General features: G+C 44.1%; 1 protein-coding gene across 5 annotated transcripts in view; it reads right to left on the bottom strand.

The window, feature by feature from the left end:
• Positions 1-16,471: 16,471 nt before the first annotated feature.
• DLGAP1 (DLG associated protein 1) overlaps positions 16,472-18,605 on the bottom strand; it is an 846,176-nt gene continuing 844,042 nt past the window's right edge. For all 5 annotated transcript variants that reach the window (XM_068562839.1, XM_068562840.1, XM_068562841.1 and 2 more), the window contains one exon: positions 16,472-16,681. In XM_068562839.1, coding sequence (XP_068418940.1) covers positions 16,472-16,681 — 210 coding nt within the window. The remainder of the gene's footprint in view (positions 16,682-18,605) is intronic.

The following is an 18,605-nucleotide window of genomic DNA, read 5'->3' as shown; positions in this document are numbered from 1 at the left end:
TTTCTGGTTCGAATGGAAAGGATGGCTGCTTGGCGCCATCAGCTCCTCTGATGATTCGGGTGTAGGTCTAGCACCTTACCTGGCGCCCACTTTGAGTCTCGCCGATCCCCCAGGCATCATGGGTCCATTGGAGTCCTGTGCTCATGGGCGTGTGGACTGCGATGTGAGGATGGGGCAGCTGGGAATAGCTGTAGACACACACACACACACACACACACACACACACACACACGATGCCTATCCCCTCCACTCATGCACACCCACCCACCACCGTCCCATTGGTCTTCACTGACAAAACACAGATTGGAAGGTACGATGATCAGGAATTGTAAATGGTTATAGCAGAGTGTTAAACCAAGCACAGGACCCTTCTGAGCCTGGAGCCCTGTGGGACTTCCGGTTATGCGCCCCTGAATGGCCCTGGCTCTGCTTCAGTATTTCCCACCCCAGACTTGACTTCTTGCTGGTCAATGATCCAGGTTCCATGCCGAGGGCCTCTGAAACGAAGGGAAAGTGAGGACCAGCCAGGCCCCATCGGTGTGGCTAAAGGTCTGGGTGAAGAGGCAGAAGGGAAAGGAACACTGGGTTGCCCTTTCTGTCCCTATTGTCACTGTAAGCGTACATTAAAGTGTTCACACAACTAAGCCGCAGGCCAGCACGGGAGAAACGACCAACGGGGCCAACATCGTGTAATCCTAAGCATTGGAGCCACGTGGGGCCACCTGTGGCTTTCGCGAAGGATGTGTCCTTCCTCCAACCCTGAATTTGGCCTTCAGCCCTTGGAAGCCAAAGGGCCGTGACAGAAGCCAGGCTGAGACCAGGGGCTCCTCTGTCAGACCCCAAATAGGAACCCGTGTTCTTTGGGGGGGGGGGAAGCTAGCACTCAACTGTCGTCTACAATCAACCTAACTGGATCAGTCTTGGGAATTCCCTGGCACTTCCGGGGCCGGGTTCGACCCCTGGTTGGGGAACTAAGATCCCACAAGCCAGGCAGCGTGGGCCCCACCACACCCCACACCCCAAAAAAAGAAAATAAAAACAAAAAAACCAAACTGGATTAATCCTAACCCGACACCGCCCCTCCCCCCAGAAGGTTGGTGAGGAACACTCAAGCTATCCCTGCCGTCAAAGCTGGCGTGTACTTTACCCTATATTCAGACACCCCATTTAGACTAGGTGGCATCCAAACTAGTTTTTCCACAACCTTTTCTGGAAAGGGAAATTTAAGATAGAAGAGTAGTTCACAAAAGTGGTACCGTCAGGAGAAGGTTGCCTGAGTCTGTTAATGCGTTGCTTTCGTGGAGTGAGAACAGTCAAATGGCTTGGTAGGGCCCTACTTCCCAATCCTTTCTCGCCACCACAGACGTGGAAAGTGGTCACACTTGTATAGTGTTTGTGGCAGCTCAAGGCTGGAGGGCCCTGCCTGGGAATACCCAGCTGCCCCCGCCTTGCTCTCAGCAGACCTTAACCCCATCACTCCGCAGGCCCAGGTGCCCTGCGAGGGAAGCTCTGCAGTGGTAACCTTTGTTAGTTCCATTAGGGGAACTGCGTGATTTAGGGAAAGGTGATACTACCCCTGGCTCAGAGGTGACCACAGGACTCTGCTAAGGCAGTTGGTGCATCAATGTTGTTGTAAAACATGCTCTGCAAAAACAAAGTCTTGAAAAAAAAGACTATCTGAAAAATGAAATGGAGAAAATCCTAAAACTTGGTTCTGAATGTTGCTGGGGATCATCACTCTCAAAGCTAATGCCATTTCCAGAAAACACACATACTGGCTCAGTTTCCACATCTATGGAATAAAGGGAATAAGACTGAATGATCTCCAATGTACCTTCTATGTCAAAATTCAGGGATTAAAAAATGTAAACAAACATTAAACTCTAATTAGAGACAGGGATGCTGAAGTATTCAGATGTAAATGTCTGAAACTTACTTTGAAATGCATAAAAAAAAGAGAGATGGCCGGCTGGGAGAGGGATGAGTAATGGATAGATGGGTGATACCGCCGGTCCAGGAAGATGTTAATGGTAGGAGCTGGGCAGTGGGTATATGTGGGGGTGACCACTGTCAAAGTCTTTCAATTTGGCTGCAAGTTTGAGATTATACACTGAGAAATGTTAGAGGATAAAATGAGTGCTTTGGCATCCAGTCTTCATGACTAATGCAGAAAAAATGAACAACAACACGAAGTAACCTGTCCAACTGGTTAAAAACCTGTTAGATTTAATAGCTAATCTAAGATGTTGTAACTAAACCAATTTCAAGCCTTTGTGCAAGAAACAAAAATTCAAAACTTCTGCTATTGCAAAAATGTTACGGTACCAATTATTGAGTGCTAACCATGTGCCAGGACTCTGCTGAAGGTTTCCTATGAAATGTCATCCCACTGAATCCTCACAGCAGTCAATGAAGTAGGTAAAATAGGTATCGTCCTATGTCTTTGACAGACAAGAAAACTGAGGCTGGATGAGCTTATCCAAGGCCATGGAGCTGGGACCTGACAGAGCTGGGATGCGAGTTCTGAGCTGCATGATCTCCCAGACAAGACAGCTCTTCAGGGTATTGGATTCTGCTCCGCCTGCTGCTTCAATCTTACTGACATTTACTCATGAACTCGACAGGAAAGTTAGGGTTTTATACACACACAGTATATGAGTCAATCCTGGCGGGCCGCTAGGCACACAGTCGATGGGTACAAAGCTATAGTCGAAATCCAGTTCAGCCACGTGTCATGGGCTTGGCTGTGAACTTGCCCAAGACACCTGAGATTCCGCACCTCAGTGTCTTCATGTGTGAATGGAGGCGGATTTCAGGCGGATTGCTCCACAGAGCACTTAGTAACATTTTGACTTCATGGACAAGTTTGCTTTTTGCTTTGTGATATTTCTCTCATCCTGTGAATTCTCAGTGTGCCAGCTCTGAGGTACTGGGGTGTGTCCCCCTTTTTGTGTAACCTCAAACTCCAAATCTTTCTGCTTCCTGTGTGCAGTCATCTGTCATCTTAAAAAAAAAAAATCTTTCCCAAAGCACTGTAGCTCCCGTCTCATCCTATGAGGGGAGTTTAACATCCACCCCTGCCCCTGCCCAATATTTCCGAGAGTATCAGGGGACAGGCTTACGTTTTCATCAGCATCTTTTACTCTGAATTAGCGATTTTACCTTACTTGCCTCCTGCAGTAAATATGCTCACTCCATCCTGAGTTGCCCCAGGCCCTTTTGACTTTAATTCCTCTATATTTAACCTAACAGGAAAACACAAACAACTGCAACAACTTTTTTTTTTTTTAATAATTTAAAATATTTATTTATTTATTTATTTATTTTTGGCTGTGTTGGGTCTTCGTTTCTGTGCGAGGGCTTTCTCTGGTTGCGGCGAGCGGGGGCCACTCTTCATCGCGGTGCGCGGGCCTCTCACTGTCGCGGCCTCTCTTGTTGCGGAGCACAGGCTCCAGACGCACAGGCTCAGTAGTTGTGGCTCACGGGCTTAGTTGCTCCGTGGCATGTGGGATCTTCCCAGACCAGGGATCGAACCCGTGTCCCCCGCATTGGCAGGCAGATTCTCAACCACTGTGCCACCAGGGAAGCCCTGCAACAACTTTTTATAGAAGAAATGAGAATAGTGAGGGATTATTAACAGAAGAGGTGAGAAATAACTTCAACTGTCATTCATCCATTCGACTAATATTGATTGAGTGCCTCTTATACGCCAGGCATTGTTCTGGTGCTGGAAATATCAAAATGATTAAAACAGACCAGAAGAGAAAAATCCCTACCCTCCTCAGGTTTACTTTCTAGTTGGGAGAAGGGAAGAGGACCTTTTATTTATGTATTTTGTTGATTGTCTATTGTACTTTGGATGGTGAGAAGAGGTGGAGAAAAGCAAGGAGGGAAGAGAGAGAGGTGCCTGCAGGTCGGGTGGATGTGGGAGTGTGCGATTTTAAAGAGGGTGATAGGAAAGGACCCACTTAGGAGGATACCTGGGAGGACAGAGGAACCAATGCTGTGGAAATCTGCAGGCAGGATGCTCCAGTCAGACACAGACACTTCCGTCACTGCAAAGACTCTGTGAGTGCTGGGCTGAGAGCTTGAAGTGTCGAGTATCGTGATGAACTCCTGGATTTTACATATTTGATGTGTTTTAATCCATTGCAGTTATTTTCTTATTGATGCTCAAATTGTCCCATTTGTGGCCAGGGAGAGACACTTCAATATTTTGCCTGAGGGAGGGAGGGAGATGAGCAAGGTGGGGAGCTACGGAAAGTCAGTGCAATGAAGCTGGTCCCAGGTGCTCCACGGAGGAGGGATGGCTGAAGGATGCACTCAGAATCCTGCCGGACCTTTTTTTTTTTTAAATTATTAAATTAAATTAAATTAAATTAATTTATTTTGGCTGCACCGGGTCTTAGTTGCGGCATGCGGACTCTTTATTGCGGCATGCGTGTGGGATCTAGTTCCCCAACCAGGGATCGAACCCGGGCCCCCTGCATTGGGAGCATGGAGTCTTACCCACTGGACCACCAGGGAAGTCCCCTGACAGACCCTAAGAACCATATCATGCTGTGAGATTTGTGTGTGGGTGTGGGTGTGGGTGTGAGTGTGTGTATAGAAAAGAGACTGAGTCTGAGGCCAATTCAACATGATACAGAATATAAACATTATGTAGCAGGAACCCAAAGACCTAAAAAGACCACAGACGTTAAGCTCTTACCTGAGAATTAGTAGAAATCCTGGGGGCAGTTACTTGAGGCTTCCCCAGCTAGGGGTTGGAATGGGGAGGAGGGAAAACAGAAAGGATAACTCAAAATAATTGAGTTTCCAGGGCCATGGAAAGCCCACACAATCTCTGATATTTCTATATGCATAATGTCTGCATGACCAACAGGCTTGAGAGCTCTTTTAAAAGTAGGATGACACTGGAAGTCAGATTTGCAAATTATCATCTGTAGAAAAATCTGCATAGATTTCTGGGTGAGGGAGGAGCGGGGAGCAGGAATTTGATGAAGTGGAGAACAGTATGCTTTGGAACCAAGTATGAGGCACATAGTCTGACAAAGGACTTTTTTTTTTTTTCTGATTTGTATATCCATCGATATCAACATCTAAATACAAAATCTCTAACATCTAAATTGTCTTGGAAAGTTCAGTATCTGTGGTTTCATCCTTATAGTTCAAATCTCTTTCTTATATAAAATATCCAGAGAGAGTCTAAAATATGACTGTACAGGAAGTTCATTGTAGTGAAGGTTGATTAACGTAAGGAGTCTGATCACAGACCAAAGCTTGAGGATATTTTTGTGACACAAACTGGCACTGTCTTTTTGTTGTGTAGGATATGAACTCTCAGGCTTTAAGCCCCTGTGGGAGAATAACACTGATTACTATGTAAATAATTGAGTACACATGACCAATATTCTCGAGATTCTGGAGTTATTCAAGAGCAGGAAAGTGGCTGCTATAGACTGAATATTTGTGTTGACCACCAATTCCTATGCTGAAGCCTAATTGCCAATGTATTTGGAGGTGGAGTCTTTGGGGGGGGGTGATTAGATCATGAGGGTGGGGCCCTCGTGAATGGGATCAGTGCCCTTATAAAAGAGACCCCAGAGAGCTCCCTTAGCCATCTATGAACTAGGGAGCAGACCCTCACCAGACACCAAATCTACCAGAGCTTTGATCTTCAACTTGCCAGCATCCAGAACTGTGAGAAATAAATGTTGCTTAAGCCACCCAGTCTATGGTATTTTTGTTATAATAGTCTCAATGAACTAAAATTGTGATAGATGAGAAAACTGTCATTTTTTTTTAACATCTTTATTGGAGTATAATTGCTTTACAATGGTGTGTTAGTTTCTGCTTTATAACAAAGTGAATCAGTTATACATATACATATGTTCCCATATCTCTTCCCTCTTGTGTCTCCCAGAAAACTGTCATCTTAAGTGATTCCTTACAATATGTGATTGTCTGTGCTGGGTGACTGTGGAAAACTCTCAGGTGTGTAGTAATTGATTCACCTTTTATTGCAAAGTATATTTTGGAAAATAAACTGATGCAAGCTAGTCACTTCATATAAATACTCTGTATGATGTTGAACTTTCTGGGTTCTAATTCTCAGAATGAGAGCCAGACTGACAGAGATGTTTAACCTCAATGGGAAGCCTCACGCTCATCAGACATGCTCACTTATGCCCCAGACTAAGTCCCCTTAGATACAAATGGAGAAATTGTGCTCCACTAGCAAGTGGGTCATAAGATTCCTAGTCATGATTTAGGTAACGATAGAATTTGTATGTGTGCATAGCACACGAATTCTTATCTGTCCTTGCCTTGGCGTATGAGTTAAAGTACAACCCCCGCGAAGCACCTGTCATTCTAGCTATACCTATGTACTTTGGCGATTGACCCCTACGTCACTGCTCCGTCTCTCCTCCGTGCCTTTGATCAACCCATTCCTTTTGCTTAAGATGCCTCTACAGTGGAGGTTCTCAACCTTGGCTGCACCCAAACACAGATGCCTTTGGCCCTTCCTGCCTCCCCCATCCTGATGTAATTGATTTGCTGTGCAGATTTCTTCCCAGGTTGAAAGCTGCTGTGGGACGTGCCTGTGGACTCTGGCAGTAGACTCCCCTGGTGAATTTGTTAGAAATGCAAATTGGCTCTCAGAGCAGACCTACCGAGTCAGAATCTGCTTGTGGGTGGTGGGGGGAGGGCTAAATAAATTCAACCTCAAAGCCATCTTTTCAGGTCCGGGGCTGAACTATTAACCAGACCTTCAGACCCTAACTGCTGTGTGAAGTCCTCTATGTGCATCCCGACACGGAGGAAGAATCTACTGTCCTGACGTGTGTTAAAAGGTACAGGACTGTTTGCCTAAGTGCAGCTGAAACTGCCCCTCCGGGTCACAGCACAGATACCAGTGTTGGGTGGTGACAGCCCCAAGGGACAGCAGTGTCTTCCCGCTGAGACTGCTGGGCTGAAAGGGTTGCAGCCTTTAGCGTGACAAAGGGATGTGTTTGGGAAACGAAGATTTCCTGCTCATAGACAAATAGGTCTCAACAGTCACACGCTCTGATGTAGGCCCGTCTGAACAGGAAAAGGAGGACCTCTTATTTGTCAGGAGGTCTGCTTGAAAAGAAAAGAGGGGGGGAAAAAGAAAAAAAAGACCCACTGAAATATTGCTTACTTCCTAGGAGGAAGGACACATTCTTGGATTGAACTCAAAGGATGTCGGGCTCAACAAGGATGTCAGTTAACTCTGTCTTATTCTGGGGCCGTTTGTTTGCCAAGAACCAAAAAATCACTCAAACCACTTAAATAAAAGGGGGATGGTTTTAAAGACACAGTCATCATACTTCGTTCTACGTGGTCACTTGTCAGCGCTGTGATTTGCGAGGCGGTTGTGCTCACACGTTAGGTTTGCAAAATCAGTTTTGTAGCTCTTTGAGCATGGAAGGGGGATTTTTAAACTTCTGGTGTCTCCAAACTGAATGAAAACAGACTGTAAAAAAACGCTGACTGCTTTGCCCTGACTATGAGGAAACTTAGAAAGAAACTTAGGATTCACAACTCAGGACCCTGGGAGCTTGGTGAATTTACTTATCTAGCAATTTTCTTTTTCTTATTTCTTTTTTTTTATTTTAAAACTGTTCAGTGTTTTATGATTTAATTCTGTAAATCACCTTAAAGCCTTTTTAGATGTGGAGTTTTACTTTTTTTTTTTTTTTTTTGGTTGCGCCGGGTCTTAGTTGTGGCTCTCGGGCTCCTTAGTTGCGGCGTGCATGTGGGATCTAGTTCCCTGACCAGGGACTGAACCCCCGTCCCCTGCATTGGAAGGCAGATTCTTAACCACTGCGCCACCAGGGAAGTCCCTGGAGTTTTACTTTTTAAAAAACTAATAATTAAAAAACAGAACTACCATGCATCGGCACTGGAGTCCGGGTATAAACCTACTGACCATCAAAGTGTTTCCGCTCTGCTCCTGTCCTGGATCGAGTCCCAGGGTTAGCCTAGACTCTGCTGCAGGAACCCGTTGGGATCTTAGGCTGCCATCTAAGTAAGGGCTGTGCAAATAAACCCAGTTCCTGGAGGAGTTCACACCTTGGGGCTGATGTTACATTAAATCTGCCTCCACATTTCTAGAGACTTTTTTCCTTCCTTGTTGAAAGTCAACTGGAAGGTGCCTGCATTTGTGGTTGCTGTTTTAAGCATGCCTCTGAATTTACTTTCTGAATGCTTTGTTTCCTTGTTTGCAAAGGTAGGTGCTAAAACTCATACCTGCTTGGTGAAGTGAAAATCAAGGCAGCCCTGTTGGAAAGCCAATTGGCAACATTTAAAAACAAAAGTGCACGTCCATTTGTCTACGACTATAACCCTTAGATACACTTCCAGGTGTACTGAAGATACATTGTAAAACGATTTTCACCGCAGATTTTGTTTGTCATAGCAAGTGGTGGAAACAGCCTAATAGTCCATCAGTAGGGGGACTAACAATGTTTTATGGTTCATTCATAAACTGGAATGCTATGGAGCCATTAAAGAGAATGGGTGGGTCAGAATGTTCTGAAATGGAGCATTCATTACTAAATGAAAAAGCAAACAGTAGAGGAATGTGTGTAGTATGCTTCCAGTCTGTGGGAAAAGGAAAAATATATACTTGAATGTGTATAGAAAAATTTTGGGAGGGTATACAGTAAAGTGTTCAAAGATGTTGAATATTGCAGAAAAGAACTGGAGTGAAAGGAGGCTTATTTTCATTATATACACTCTTATTCTGTTTGAAATTTTCATATGGGTACATTTTTCACCAGAAAAAAAAAAAAGAAAAAGATGCATTGCTTTGTCTTGCACAAAAGTCTCGCACGTACAAAGCATCTAGAGTTAGATGGATTCAAATACTAGCTCTGTCACTTACCTGTGACCTCAAGGTGCTCCCTAATTTACCTGTAGTGACTATCTCACGGGGCTGCTGTGAGGATTAAGTTACAGAATGCATATCAAACAGTATTCTCTTAGTAAACGTAAATGTGTAATAATGATGATGCTAGTGGACATTTATTGAATGCTTACCATGTGCAAGGCACTGTATTAAGAACTTTACATATATTAATTCATTTAATCCTTAAACCAACCCTATGAAACAAGTACTATTTTCATCCTAATTGTACAGATGGAGAAACTGAGGCACAGAGAGTCTAAGTACCTTGCCTGAGAAGACACAGCTAGTAAATGGTAGTGCAAAGGATTCAAACCCAGGCAGTCTGGCTCCATAGCCCAAGCTTTTCCCCACTTACCCAACGGCTCTGTCCCTGCTGGGCAGACAGGTCTACTTGGGGCAGCATGAGGCTGATGAGAGGGTCGGTCCAGTTTCTAAGAGAAATGCTGAGAATATCTGTAAATGTCTTATAAGCTTATGGCAAGGCTTTCTGACCAACCCCATGTCAGAATGTTACAATCAAGGTGACACGTGGGTGTTTCCGCTGGAGTGTGCGGGGACTTTTCCCTCTGCCTCTGTTTTATCCCAGCTGGATCCTCTCTGCCTGTGAATCTGGAGTCCCTGACAGGAATCCTGCTGGGAAATCTTTACGGCATGATGAAGCCAACAGGGATCCCGGGGCGTAGAAGGGGTGGAGAGACCTGTCTTTTCTGTGTCTATTATCTAATGAACACATTTTAATACTAGGAGTGGTGGAGGACCTGCTCTCTTTCACGAGGATCATTCAGGTGATGCAGTTCCGTCAGAATGACTGTCTCTGGGGACGGTATACCAACTTTCCGAGTGTGGTCAAGACCTCGTATTTCTGTAGGTCAGCGTTACCTTAATATTTAACTCAGGTTCTCTCAGTTGAATATTTAACCTAACTGTAACGTGTTGCCTTTTGCTAGAAGAACAGCTGGTCTTTGGCCTCCTCAAAATCTGTCTTTAAATGAAGTGCCCTTGAGAACAAATACATGAAGAATTCAGCCACTGACAGGTGGCTTAGGTCCCCATTAGTAGGGTGTTTTTCTTTCCTTGTGTCCAGGATTACTCAGAGTTATCTGAATAACTATTCCTCACTTCACCACTATTTCCAAAGTGCTTAACAGGCATGCTCAGTCAGTTTGGAAATCCCTATTGTCCTGTGCCAGCATCTCTCCTCTGTTCCAATTTTCCAAACTACTGATCAATTTTTCACTCTCTCTGTAAGACTGCTTTCTTTCTTTATGATGTCATTTTGAACAACCTGCTAGTCAAGGGATCTTTGGGGCATCGACTCAAGATGGAAACAGACACCAGCTCCTTGGAAAGGATTCCCTTTCAGACATTCCAGACTCATTACCTTGCTTGATTAATGTAAGAAACAAGTCAGGAGCCCTTGAGCTGCTCTTTCAAGTTTGTCCAATTCAACGTTAGAAGTACCAGGCTCACTCTGACCTCCCAGGTCCTGCTCCTGGCCAGGGGCCAGGCTGCAGAGAAGAAAACTGTCAACTCCCACCGGCAAAGGCAGTGAAGGCAGCGAGGGTCTCTTCCCTCCAAAGGACTCTAAGAGTAAATTATTTAAACTCCTTCTCACCTTTGTTTAAGATCTGCCTCTTCTCACACTTGGGAATTACAAACAGACATTGTATTGGCTGAGATTGCAAAGTACATTAGGTCTTATTCTAGAAAGGAAATGAAGTGAGGAAGCTGGTGTTTTAAAGAATGTCACTTATAGAAGTAAACATTTTCTATAGCAAGAGATTATTCCCTAAGACTAAAACCCCTCTAAAATGTACCCCCCCATTTTTTTTCAGTGAATAGAATATTTTAATCTTCAGAGATGTTTCTTCCAATGTACTTTATGGGGACATCCACAGTATTATCTAACTCCCTAGATGTTTCTCTTCATTTTTTCATAATAGAAATTGCTAGTAGGCACTGGACTTGAATGTCCTAGAAAGAAGGAAGGACTCATCAACTGATCGTTATGGGTGTAGATCTCAGAAGGCTAGCTATGCAGGAATGTTTTCTGTTTGCAGAGCATTGGTCTTCAGAGGTAGTGAAAGCACCAGGATTTAAGACTACAAAACCTGTAATTGTTTATAACCTCCTCATACTAGACTCAGTAGAAAGAATGGATTTTCCCTCTTTATATCACAAGAGAAAACTAACACTCTATTTGCTTTCCCCTTCCTCCTTTCCAAAGTGAAAAAGAGAGTTTTTCTTTTCTTTTCTTCCTTTGGCTGCGTTGGGTCTTCATTGCTGCAGGCGGGCTTTCTCTAGCTGCCGCGAGCGGGGGCTACTCTTTGTTGCAGTGCGCGGGCTTTTCATTGCGGTGGCTTCTCTTGTTGCAGAGCACGGGCTCTAGGCACGCAGTCTTCAGTAGTTGTGGCACTCAGGCTCAGTAGTTGTGGCTCATGGGCTCTAGAGTGCAGGCTCAGTAGTTGTGGTGCACGGGCTTAGTTGCTCCAAGGCATGTGGGATCTTCCTGGACCAGGGATCGAACCCGTGTCCCCTGCATTGGCAGGTGGATTCTTAACCACTGTGCCAGCAGGAAAGTCCCAAGGAGGGTTTTTCTATGGAAGAATTTCTTTATTGAGGTCTCTATAGAAGCTCCCTCGTGACACTGATTTACCTATCGAGTAATCTGGAAAGAGGACATTAGCATCTACTTCTCCCTGAAGGCAGTCTAGAAGTGTGAAGCAGAAGAATGGCATTTTTTTCATCTGTTCTAGTGAAAACATTTGATGAATAGCAACAGTTCAATCAGCTACGTGACCAGCTTTGACTTTTGGTGTTTATTAAAGTGTTTTCTTGTTTTCCGCCATATTCTCTAAATTCAGGGTTGTGCTCATTTGCATAGAGGACATATCATAATAATCCATTGACTCTTGCACTGGGGCTTCCCATCCCTGTGGTTTTCTGATGATGCCTCCCTGGGCCAGCAGGAAGCCCAGACAGGGAAGAGCACACTATTTCCTCTCTCTGCTTCAGGGGAAATGAGTGACTTGCAGAGGAATTTAAGACCTATTCTGTAAACTTGCATTAGTAAATGCGTTAGGACCAGAGAAGGTTTTCAGGCTGGGCCACTAGTTTCTGTTTGCAAAAGGAGTTAATCTGATCTTAGTTTAGTAGCTGAAAGTTAAACAGCCTATTGAACAAACCCCAGGTGGATTTCGGTACCCTTCGGTAACAGTGGCATTCGAGAATGAACACATTCAGACAGTAGGATTTGCCATATGTCATTTATTTAAACCAAAATCAGTTTATATTTTCAAAGGTGTGGATTTCAAAGATACAAAAAGAAATTCAAACCATTTTGTTCGATATCTATAAAAAATGAAGTCACTTTTTGCTATGGGTGGGGCGGGAGTGCACCCTGTAACATGGGAAATTGCTTCACTGAAATTCAAATTTCTGTGTGCAAAAACTAACTCATTCTGTTTTAGGATTGGCTGAAATGTTTAAGGAGCCCCGATGAAATATAAGAATTAATTTGCTAAAAGTCAAGAAGTATAATCACAGTTCAGACTACGTGAACGGTCAGGGCATGAGCCAAAGTAACGAGATCTTTGCAGCCTCGCCTGTGTCCGGCCACTTGATCATTGCTCTTTGGAAGCACTTTCAAAAGTACATTGTGTTATTTTGGTGACTGGCACAGGTCTTGCTTATGTATAAAAATCGGACAAAGTGGCTTATCTGCTTAACAGTTTCCAAGTTTGTTGCATATAGATGGATGGCTTTGCCCAAGAACTTGGTGGGAGGAAGTACTGTGGACACAGGTCTCAGGGTTGTGGCATTTTCAGATCAATGTAAGCCCACTTTATAAAGTGTTCTAATTTACTTTTTTGTTGTTGTTTTTGGTGAGTCTGTATTTTTGTGTATAAAGTAAGGCTTACAAATATGACCTAGATGAAAACCAGGGGAAATTGACAGTGGCAATTACCAATTCTAAATGTGAGAAGAATGATAAAGACCTCACTGAAGACAAAGCTGAACGCAGGCTTGGATTTTGGACTCAAATCTGTCACTTAATAATTGTGTCACGCTGGGCGAGTGACCGAACCTCAGGGAGAAGTTTTTCAGTACTGTGAGGATGAAATGAAAACCACAATGCATCATTCTGATTTTCCCTACCCCAGAGAACCGTGTAGGAAACAAAACTGATGAAATGTTTTCAAAGAAATCCACGTGGGTAAAAAATCTATACAGATTTGAACATGTTTGAGAAGCTAATAACATCTTTCATAAAACATACAGCTCCTGACCTGAAACTTTCAGGTGCATGTAATCATCACAATAAAAGGACTTTTAGTTCTTGGTACTAAAAGCCCTTCCACAGGGTGCAAGGCCTACCCACCAGCTCACGGGGACTAGTTACATGTGTTGTTACAATGAAAGTCACAATGATATGCTTCTTAACTGCTTAATTATTCACCCCCCCCAAGACAATTACTTATATTTTAGAAGAAGTAGGACTCTGTAGTGAAAACACACAGACCTGAAAGCAGTGCATTAAGTATTTTATTAATTTCTTTTTACATTATGGGAAACATTCATCTATTTACAATTTATTTTTTGTCCACACACAATCTAGGTAGATAAGCCTATGAAATTCCAATTCATAAAGCCATAAAAATGTTCCCCACCCCTCCATCTGAAGGCTTTCAAATGAATCTTTTTTTTTTTCCAAACCAAAATAATTTTTAAAAATTACATTTGGGAATTCAGATATGCTAGTGATTTACATTCCAGTTATTTAAAATATGCATCTAGACATGTTTTAAAAAAGAAATGGTAAATTCACAAGGATAAGGCTTAAATTAAAGTGGTAAAGCACAGTAAAACATTAAGGAAACATCTATAAATAACAGAAATATAGTACAAATAAATTAGTTCTATTTACCATTTCAAATATTAAAAATCTTTAATCCATTTCTTCATCTCTCTTTACAAAAAGGTTATGTGAGTTGTATGGAAACATCTGCAAAAAATATAATAAATACTTAATTTCTTTTAACGTTTTTTGATGTGGGAGACAAACTTCTTTTGTAATCCCCCCCTCCCCGAGAAAATGCCCAAACACCTTTATACCAAAGTTAAACAAAATAAGTAATTTTTCAGGGTACATACATTTTCCAATATGAACTAAAAAACATTTCTACAAATTACATCAGAAGAACAATGTAACAAAGGTTATGGTCATGGATGTCAGCTTAAGGGGGCAAGTGATTAACAGGCAGCTTTATGTGGGATCGTGTCTTAACATCAGTAATTAGCCTTTTATAAAGTGTTTGTACAATTGGTGTTTTCAAGGAAGGCAAAGGTCATGGTGCCTGGAGGCCTTCGGCTAAAAGATTTAAAATTCTTACCAAAAATAGCTTATGAATATACAAATACCATTCACATAGACAAGATAAATAGGCCATCTCTTGTCTCTCTTTAAAATATCCTGGGCTAAACCAGTTTCCAAAGAAAATATTGTAGGATGATCTTGAATCGTATTAGAAATCTATTTCTTAATCCAAATCCTATCTCTACCTCAGGGCACAGAGCTGTGGATGGGGACACCTGGTCTTCAAATGGATGTGGCTTCCTTCACGTTAATCTGTGAGTTCCGAGTCACCGTCAGGATTGAATGAGACCATAGGCTACCCAAGGTGGCAGTTGGCCTTACTTGATGCAAACTTTGTGTGACCTTCCTTGGCTGCTACAGAGTAAAGAAAAGGTGTATTCTTTTTAAAACCAGCAAAACTTGAAGCTCAAATTCTCTGTCTGCTCCAATTTTATAAAGCACTCAAAGGTGCTCTGTTCACCCTAGTTAAAAGTTGGTTGGTTGGTTTTTAAATGTTAGTAGCCCTTGTCTTGTAAACCACAGCAGTAAACATTTGTGCCCTGTTTATAAAGATAGCTCAAAGCATCAATGGCTCTGAGAGGTAGCGAATTCTCTAGTGGTTTTAGAATATGTCCATGAAAATAGTTGTTGCCAGAACCCATCACCTCTCTTAATTTCTTAAATAAAATTAAATTAGCACCTGGCTATGAGAGTGTATTTTTTTTTTTTAAAAGCGTCTCTGGTGCAAGAGTATTTGATGTATGTTTTTAAAAGTCTTTCATTTTTCAATGGTAATTTCTAACGCTTTAGGGAGCTGGATAAAACGCCAGTGATCATTTAAGATCACCTCATTCTAAGTGCTTAAACTGCTATGAGTAAGGGCATTTAAAGATAACTTGAGCTGGATGCAAAGGTCATACTGGCCATCCATCAGGACTAAAAATGGAAATCAACATTCTCTGCCAAAAGCCTGGGTTTCTTTCAGTGTTTAGGAATCATGACACTGTCCCCCCCTATGTGGCTGCTGAACCTCGCAGGTCAAATTTCTTCTCTCTCTACCTGGGACCTCAAGACAAGTGGCCGCTCTTTGGAACGAGGCAGCATGTCTACTGGGACAGAAAGCTTATTTTACCGGTTTGACACGGGACAAAATCCTTATTCGGGGGTGTGTTAGGACTCTCTGGAGCAGTGAGAAAAGACTGATGGAGACAGACGTCTGCCGTATGAACTACTGGGTTAAAAGAGACGGATGTGTAGCATTCCAAGGGGATGCTAGGAAAATCCCAACTTTTCGCAGAAAGCAGCCCGGCTGCCATGTACAGCACTCCGTAAGCAGAGATGTACTTAGCTCTGTGTAATTAGGTAGGCCCCCAGGATGGACACTAACAAATTAATAGAACCAACACTTTCCCCTAAAGACCCCACCACCACCATCACAACAATATAATATACACAGTACAAGAAAAGCTGATAAAACACTTCAGGTCTAACTTTTCTTAAGAATAGGACAAAAGAAAAAATCCCTTATGTAGTCTTTTAAACTAGCAGTGCTTCCTTTGCCGTGCCTTGCCTGTCTTCATTTTATTGCCTTTCAGAATAGATGGATATCCCTGAAAGATCGGATTGACAATCTTCTGCTGATTGAGACATCTGAAGCAGTGACTGATGACACAAGAGTGAGGCAGTTTGTGCAGCTGTGAGCGACGCAGGTACCCCCGGCACCCGCAGGGTTTGCTTCTCTTTCCCCCACTCCGCATCCTGGTCCCCCGCCCCCCAGCCCCTCTGCGTCCCCTCTCGGTGTGTCACTTCCCGACTCCGGTGACAGGGTGTGTGATTTCTGAGGTTGGAAATCAAGCGTTCCATCTGCTTGCCCAAATAGGAAGCGTGTCGGGGAAATCAGGGGGATCGGAGCCCTAGTTTCCTAGTTTCTTTTCGGGTGGAAGTCCGCGAGGTCCCGAGGGGACCCCCCCCCGGGGACCCCCCCCCCCCGCCCCGGGATCCTGGATTTCTGAGATACCCTATGGTTCGATATTGCTGGAATCTAGGGACAGACAAGCTCGAGAGAACGGAGGATGGCGGGTGACCTAGAGGGGCCGCGTCTACACGGGTGGGCGGGCCAAGAAGGCGAAGGGCGGGCGCCGGGGAGGAGGCGGGCGGGGGCGCGGCGGCCGGGGGCCTCAGAGCCGGGTCTGCGCCTCGGGGATGTAGATCTCGATGCTCTCGGCGCTCTCGGTGGCCGAGTTCTGGCGGACGGACGCGGCGCGCTTGGCGGCCATCAGGCGCTTGCGGGCCTCCTGGCGCTGCGAGCTCTCCAGCGAGCGCTCCCGGATCAGCGGCGCGGGGCCCTTCGCCGGCTTCTTGGGTACTGGAGGAGGGGCCCTTCGCTCCTGATCAAAGCAGAAGGTTCAGGACATTACACAGCTTCTCAGGACAAGCTTGGGAAAAACTGGGATAGGTCAGTAGTTAGCACACTTTTTTTTTTTTTTTTTTAAAGCCTAAGGGTGGTTAGGTTAGTTCTGATCTGCACACTGTATATACATATATTTACATGTATAGATATGTATATATTTTTTTCTTCATTATTCTGGCTTGCGTATTCAAAAGATGCAGGGGGAAAGATATACCGGTAAGTTTAAGGCCAAGGGTAAAGCTGGATGGCAGAACTAGGTCTCTCCAAGGGAAGGATGTGGGTATTTAAAATGCCCCCCGCCTGCTGAAAGGCTGCGGCTCCCAGCACATTTACTGCGGTTTTTCTCTGGAGGCTCCAGACTGTTCCGGGTGCCAGAGATGGGAAAGGGTGGCAGTGGGCGCGTCTTAGAACTCTGCATCCCCCCTAAGGAGGGAGGCGGCGGGTGCGAGCTCGGTTCAGAGTTTAAAAGCCTCCCCGCCCTCTCCTCGAGCCCACCCAAACCTAAACAACCAAACGAGGAAGCAGATTGTAAGCCTGCGTTCGTTTAGCTTTGCTGATGCCACAGTGAGTTACACGCGTTTGCACATCACACACAAACACACAGCAATGTACTGGGCAGGGTCACCCTGGAGGGAGGACTTGGACAGTTCCTTACCCTCGAGGGTAGTGCAGTCAGCTCCTAAAACATCCTGCTGGACCGTCACGCCTTAGGGACCTCGGGGCGACTGTGGCGGCCCAGAAGGCAATTCCATCACAGGGACAGACACTGTGCCATGAAAACTGAACACAAGACTGAAAGAGTTCATCCCCCTAGCAGCAGCAAACTAGAAAACGGGTGGCTATTTTTAAATGCCGCTGCAAAAACAAAAGCCGTTCATCACTTGGGCTGGAAAAAGAAGTACAGTGGGAAAGAAGGGAACCTAAACCACAAAGGATTTTTAGGAAAAAGACGATGAGTTTTCAGGCTGCAAAAAGGTCCACGTGAATCTGATGATTTCGTTTTTTAATAAAATACCCTAAATTCTCATAAAACTAAATGTGAAAAGTATCTTAAATTAGGGATTCCATGATTCTCCAAAGGGCGTTCTCTGTGTTCCTCCTTCCTTGCCTGGGTGAAGCACCTAGTTAACGTATTGCACTGGAGTTGCCCGCCGGCTGTTTAAGGTGGAGTCTTGTGTGGATAAAAAAGGGAAGCACAGAGTGCAAACCATATTCCACCAACTCTGATTGTCTTGTTCATTGTTCCCCTTCCAGTTCATGGGGTGATGCAAAGCTCTGATCACAGACAACGTGCATGAAGATTTAGAAATCAAGTTAACTAATGGTTTACTGTGTCAATAGGTTACATATATCAATTCTTAGCTTCGCTCCTTTTGGACGTTTAAAATCTTCATTGTTGGGTAACTCAGTAGATATTTTTGCAAGTATGAGTGTTGGAAACTTTTTAGTCATATTTTCCTTTCCTTGCACATTTTATTTTTTTAGCTATAATTTTTAAAAATCCATGAGTGAGAAATTAGATGGATCAGCTCTAGAAACTCAGTTACCAGTATGTGTGTACATCTGTAGTGTTTTCTTAAAATCAGACCAATTTAAAAGCTTATTTAGCAGACAGTTTTAAACCCAGATTAAAGAAAACTAGATTGAGTGCAAATGTTTGGCTCCCTCAGCGAGAGGCCACACAGACATCAATGGTACTTTGATGCTTCGCACCAAAACCCCACAGGTGGATGGTGACAGAATTAGAGATGCGCGACAGTGACGAGAGCGGTGGCCCCTTTGATTATGCACTGGCTGTTGGCACTGGATTTCTCCTGGGAATCCATGGACTCCAAGAACCCTGGTATTATAATGGGCAGCAGCAGAATGGATTGGACTGCTGCTCGCTCTCTGATAGGTGA

This window comes from Eschrichtius robustus, chromosome 14 (assembly GCF_028021215.1).
Source record: "Eschrichtius robustus isolate mEscRob2 chromosome 14, mEscRob2.pri, whole genome shotgun sequence".
Taxonomy (NCBI): domain Eukaryota; kingdom Metazoa; phylum Chordata; class Mammalia; order Artiodactyla; family Eschrichtiidae; genus Eschrichtius; species Eschrichtius robustus.
This window is presented reverse-complemented; position numbering and strand designations above follow the sequence as displayed.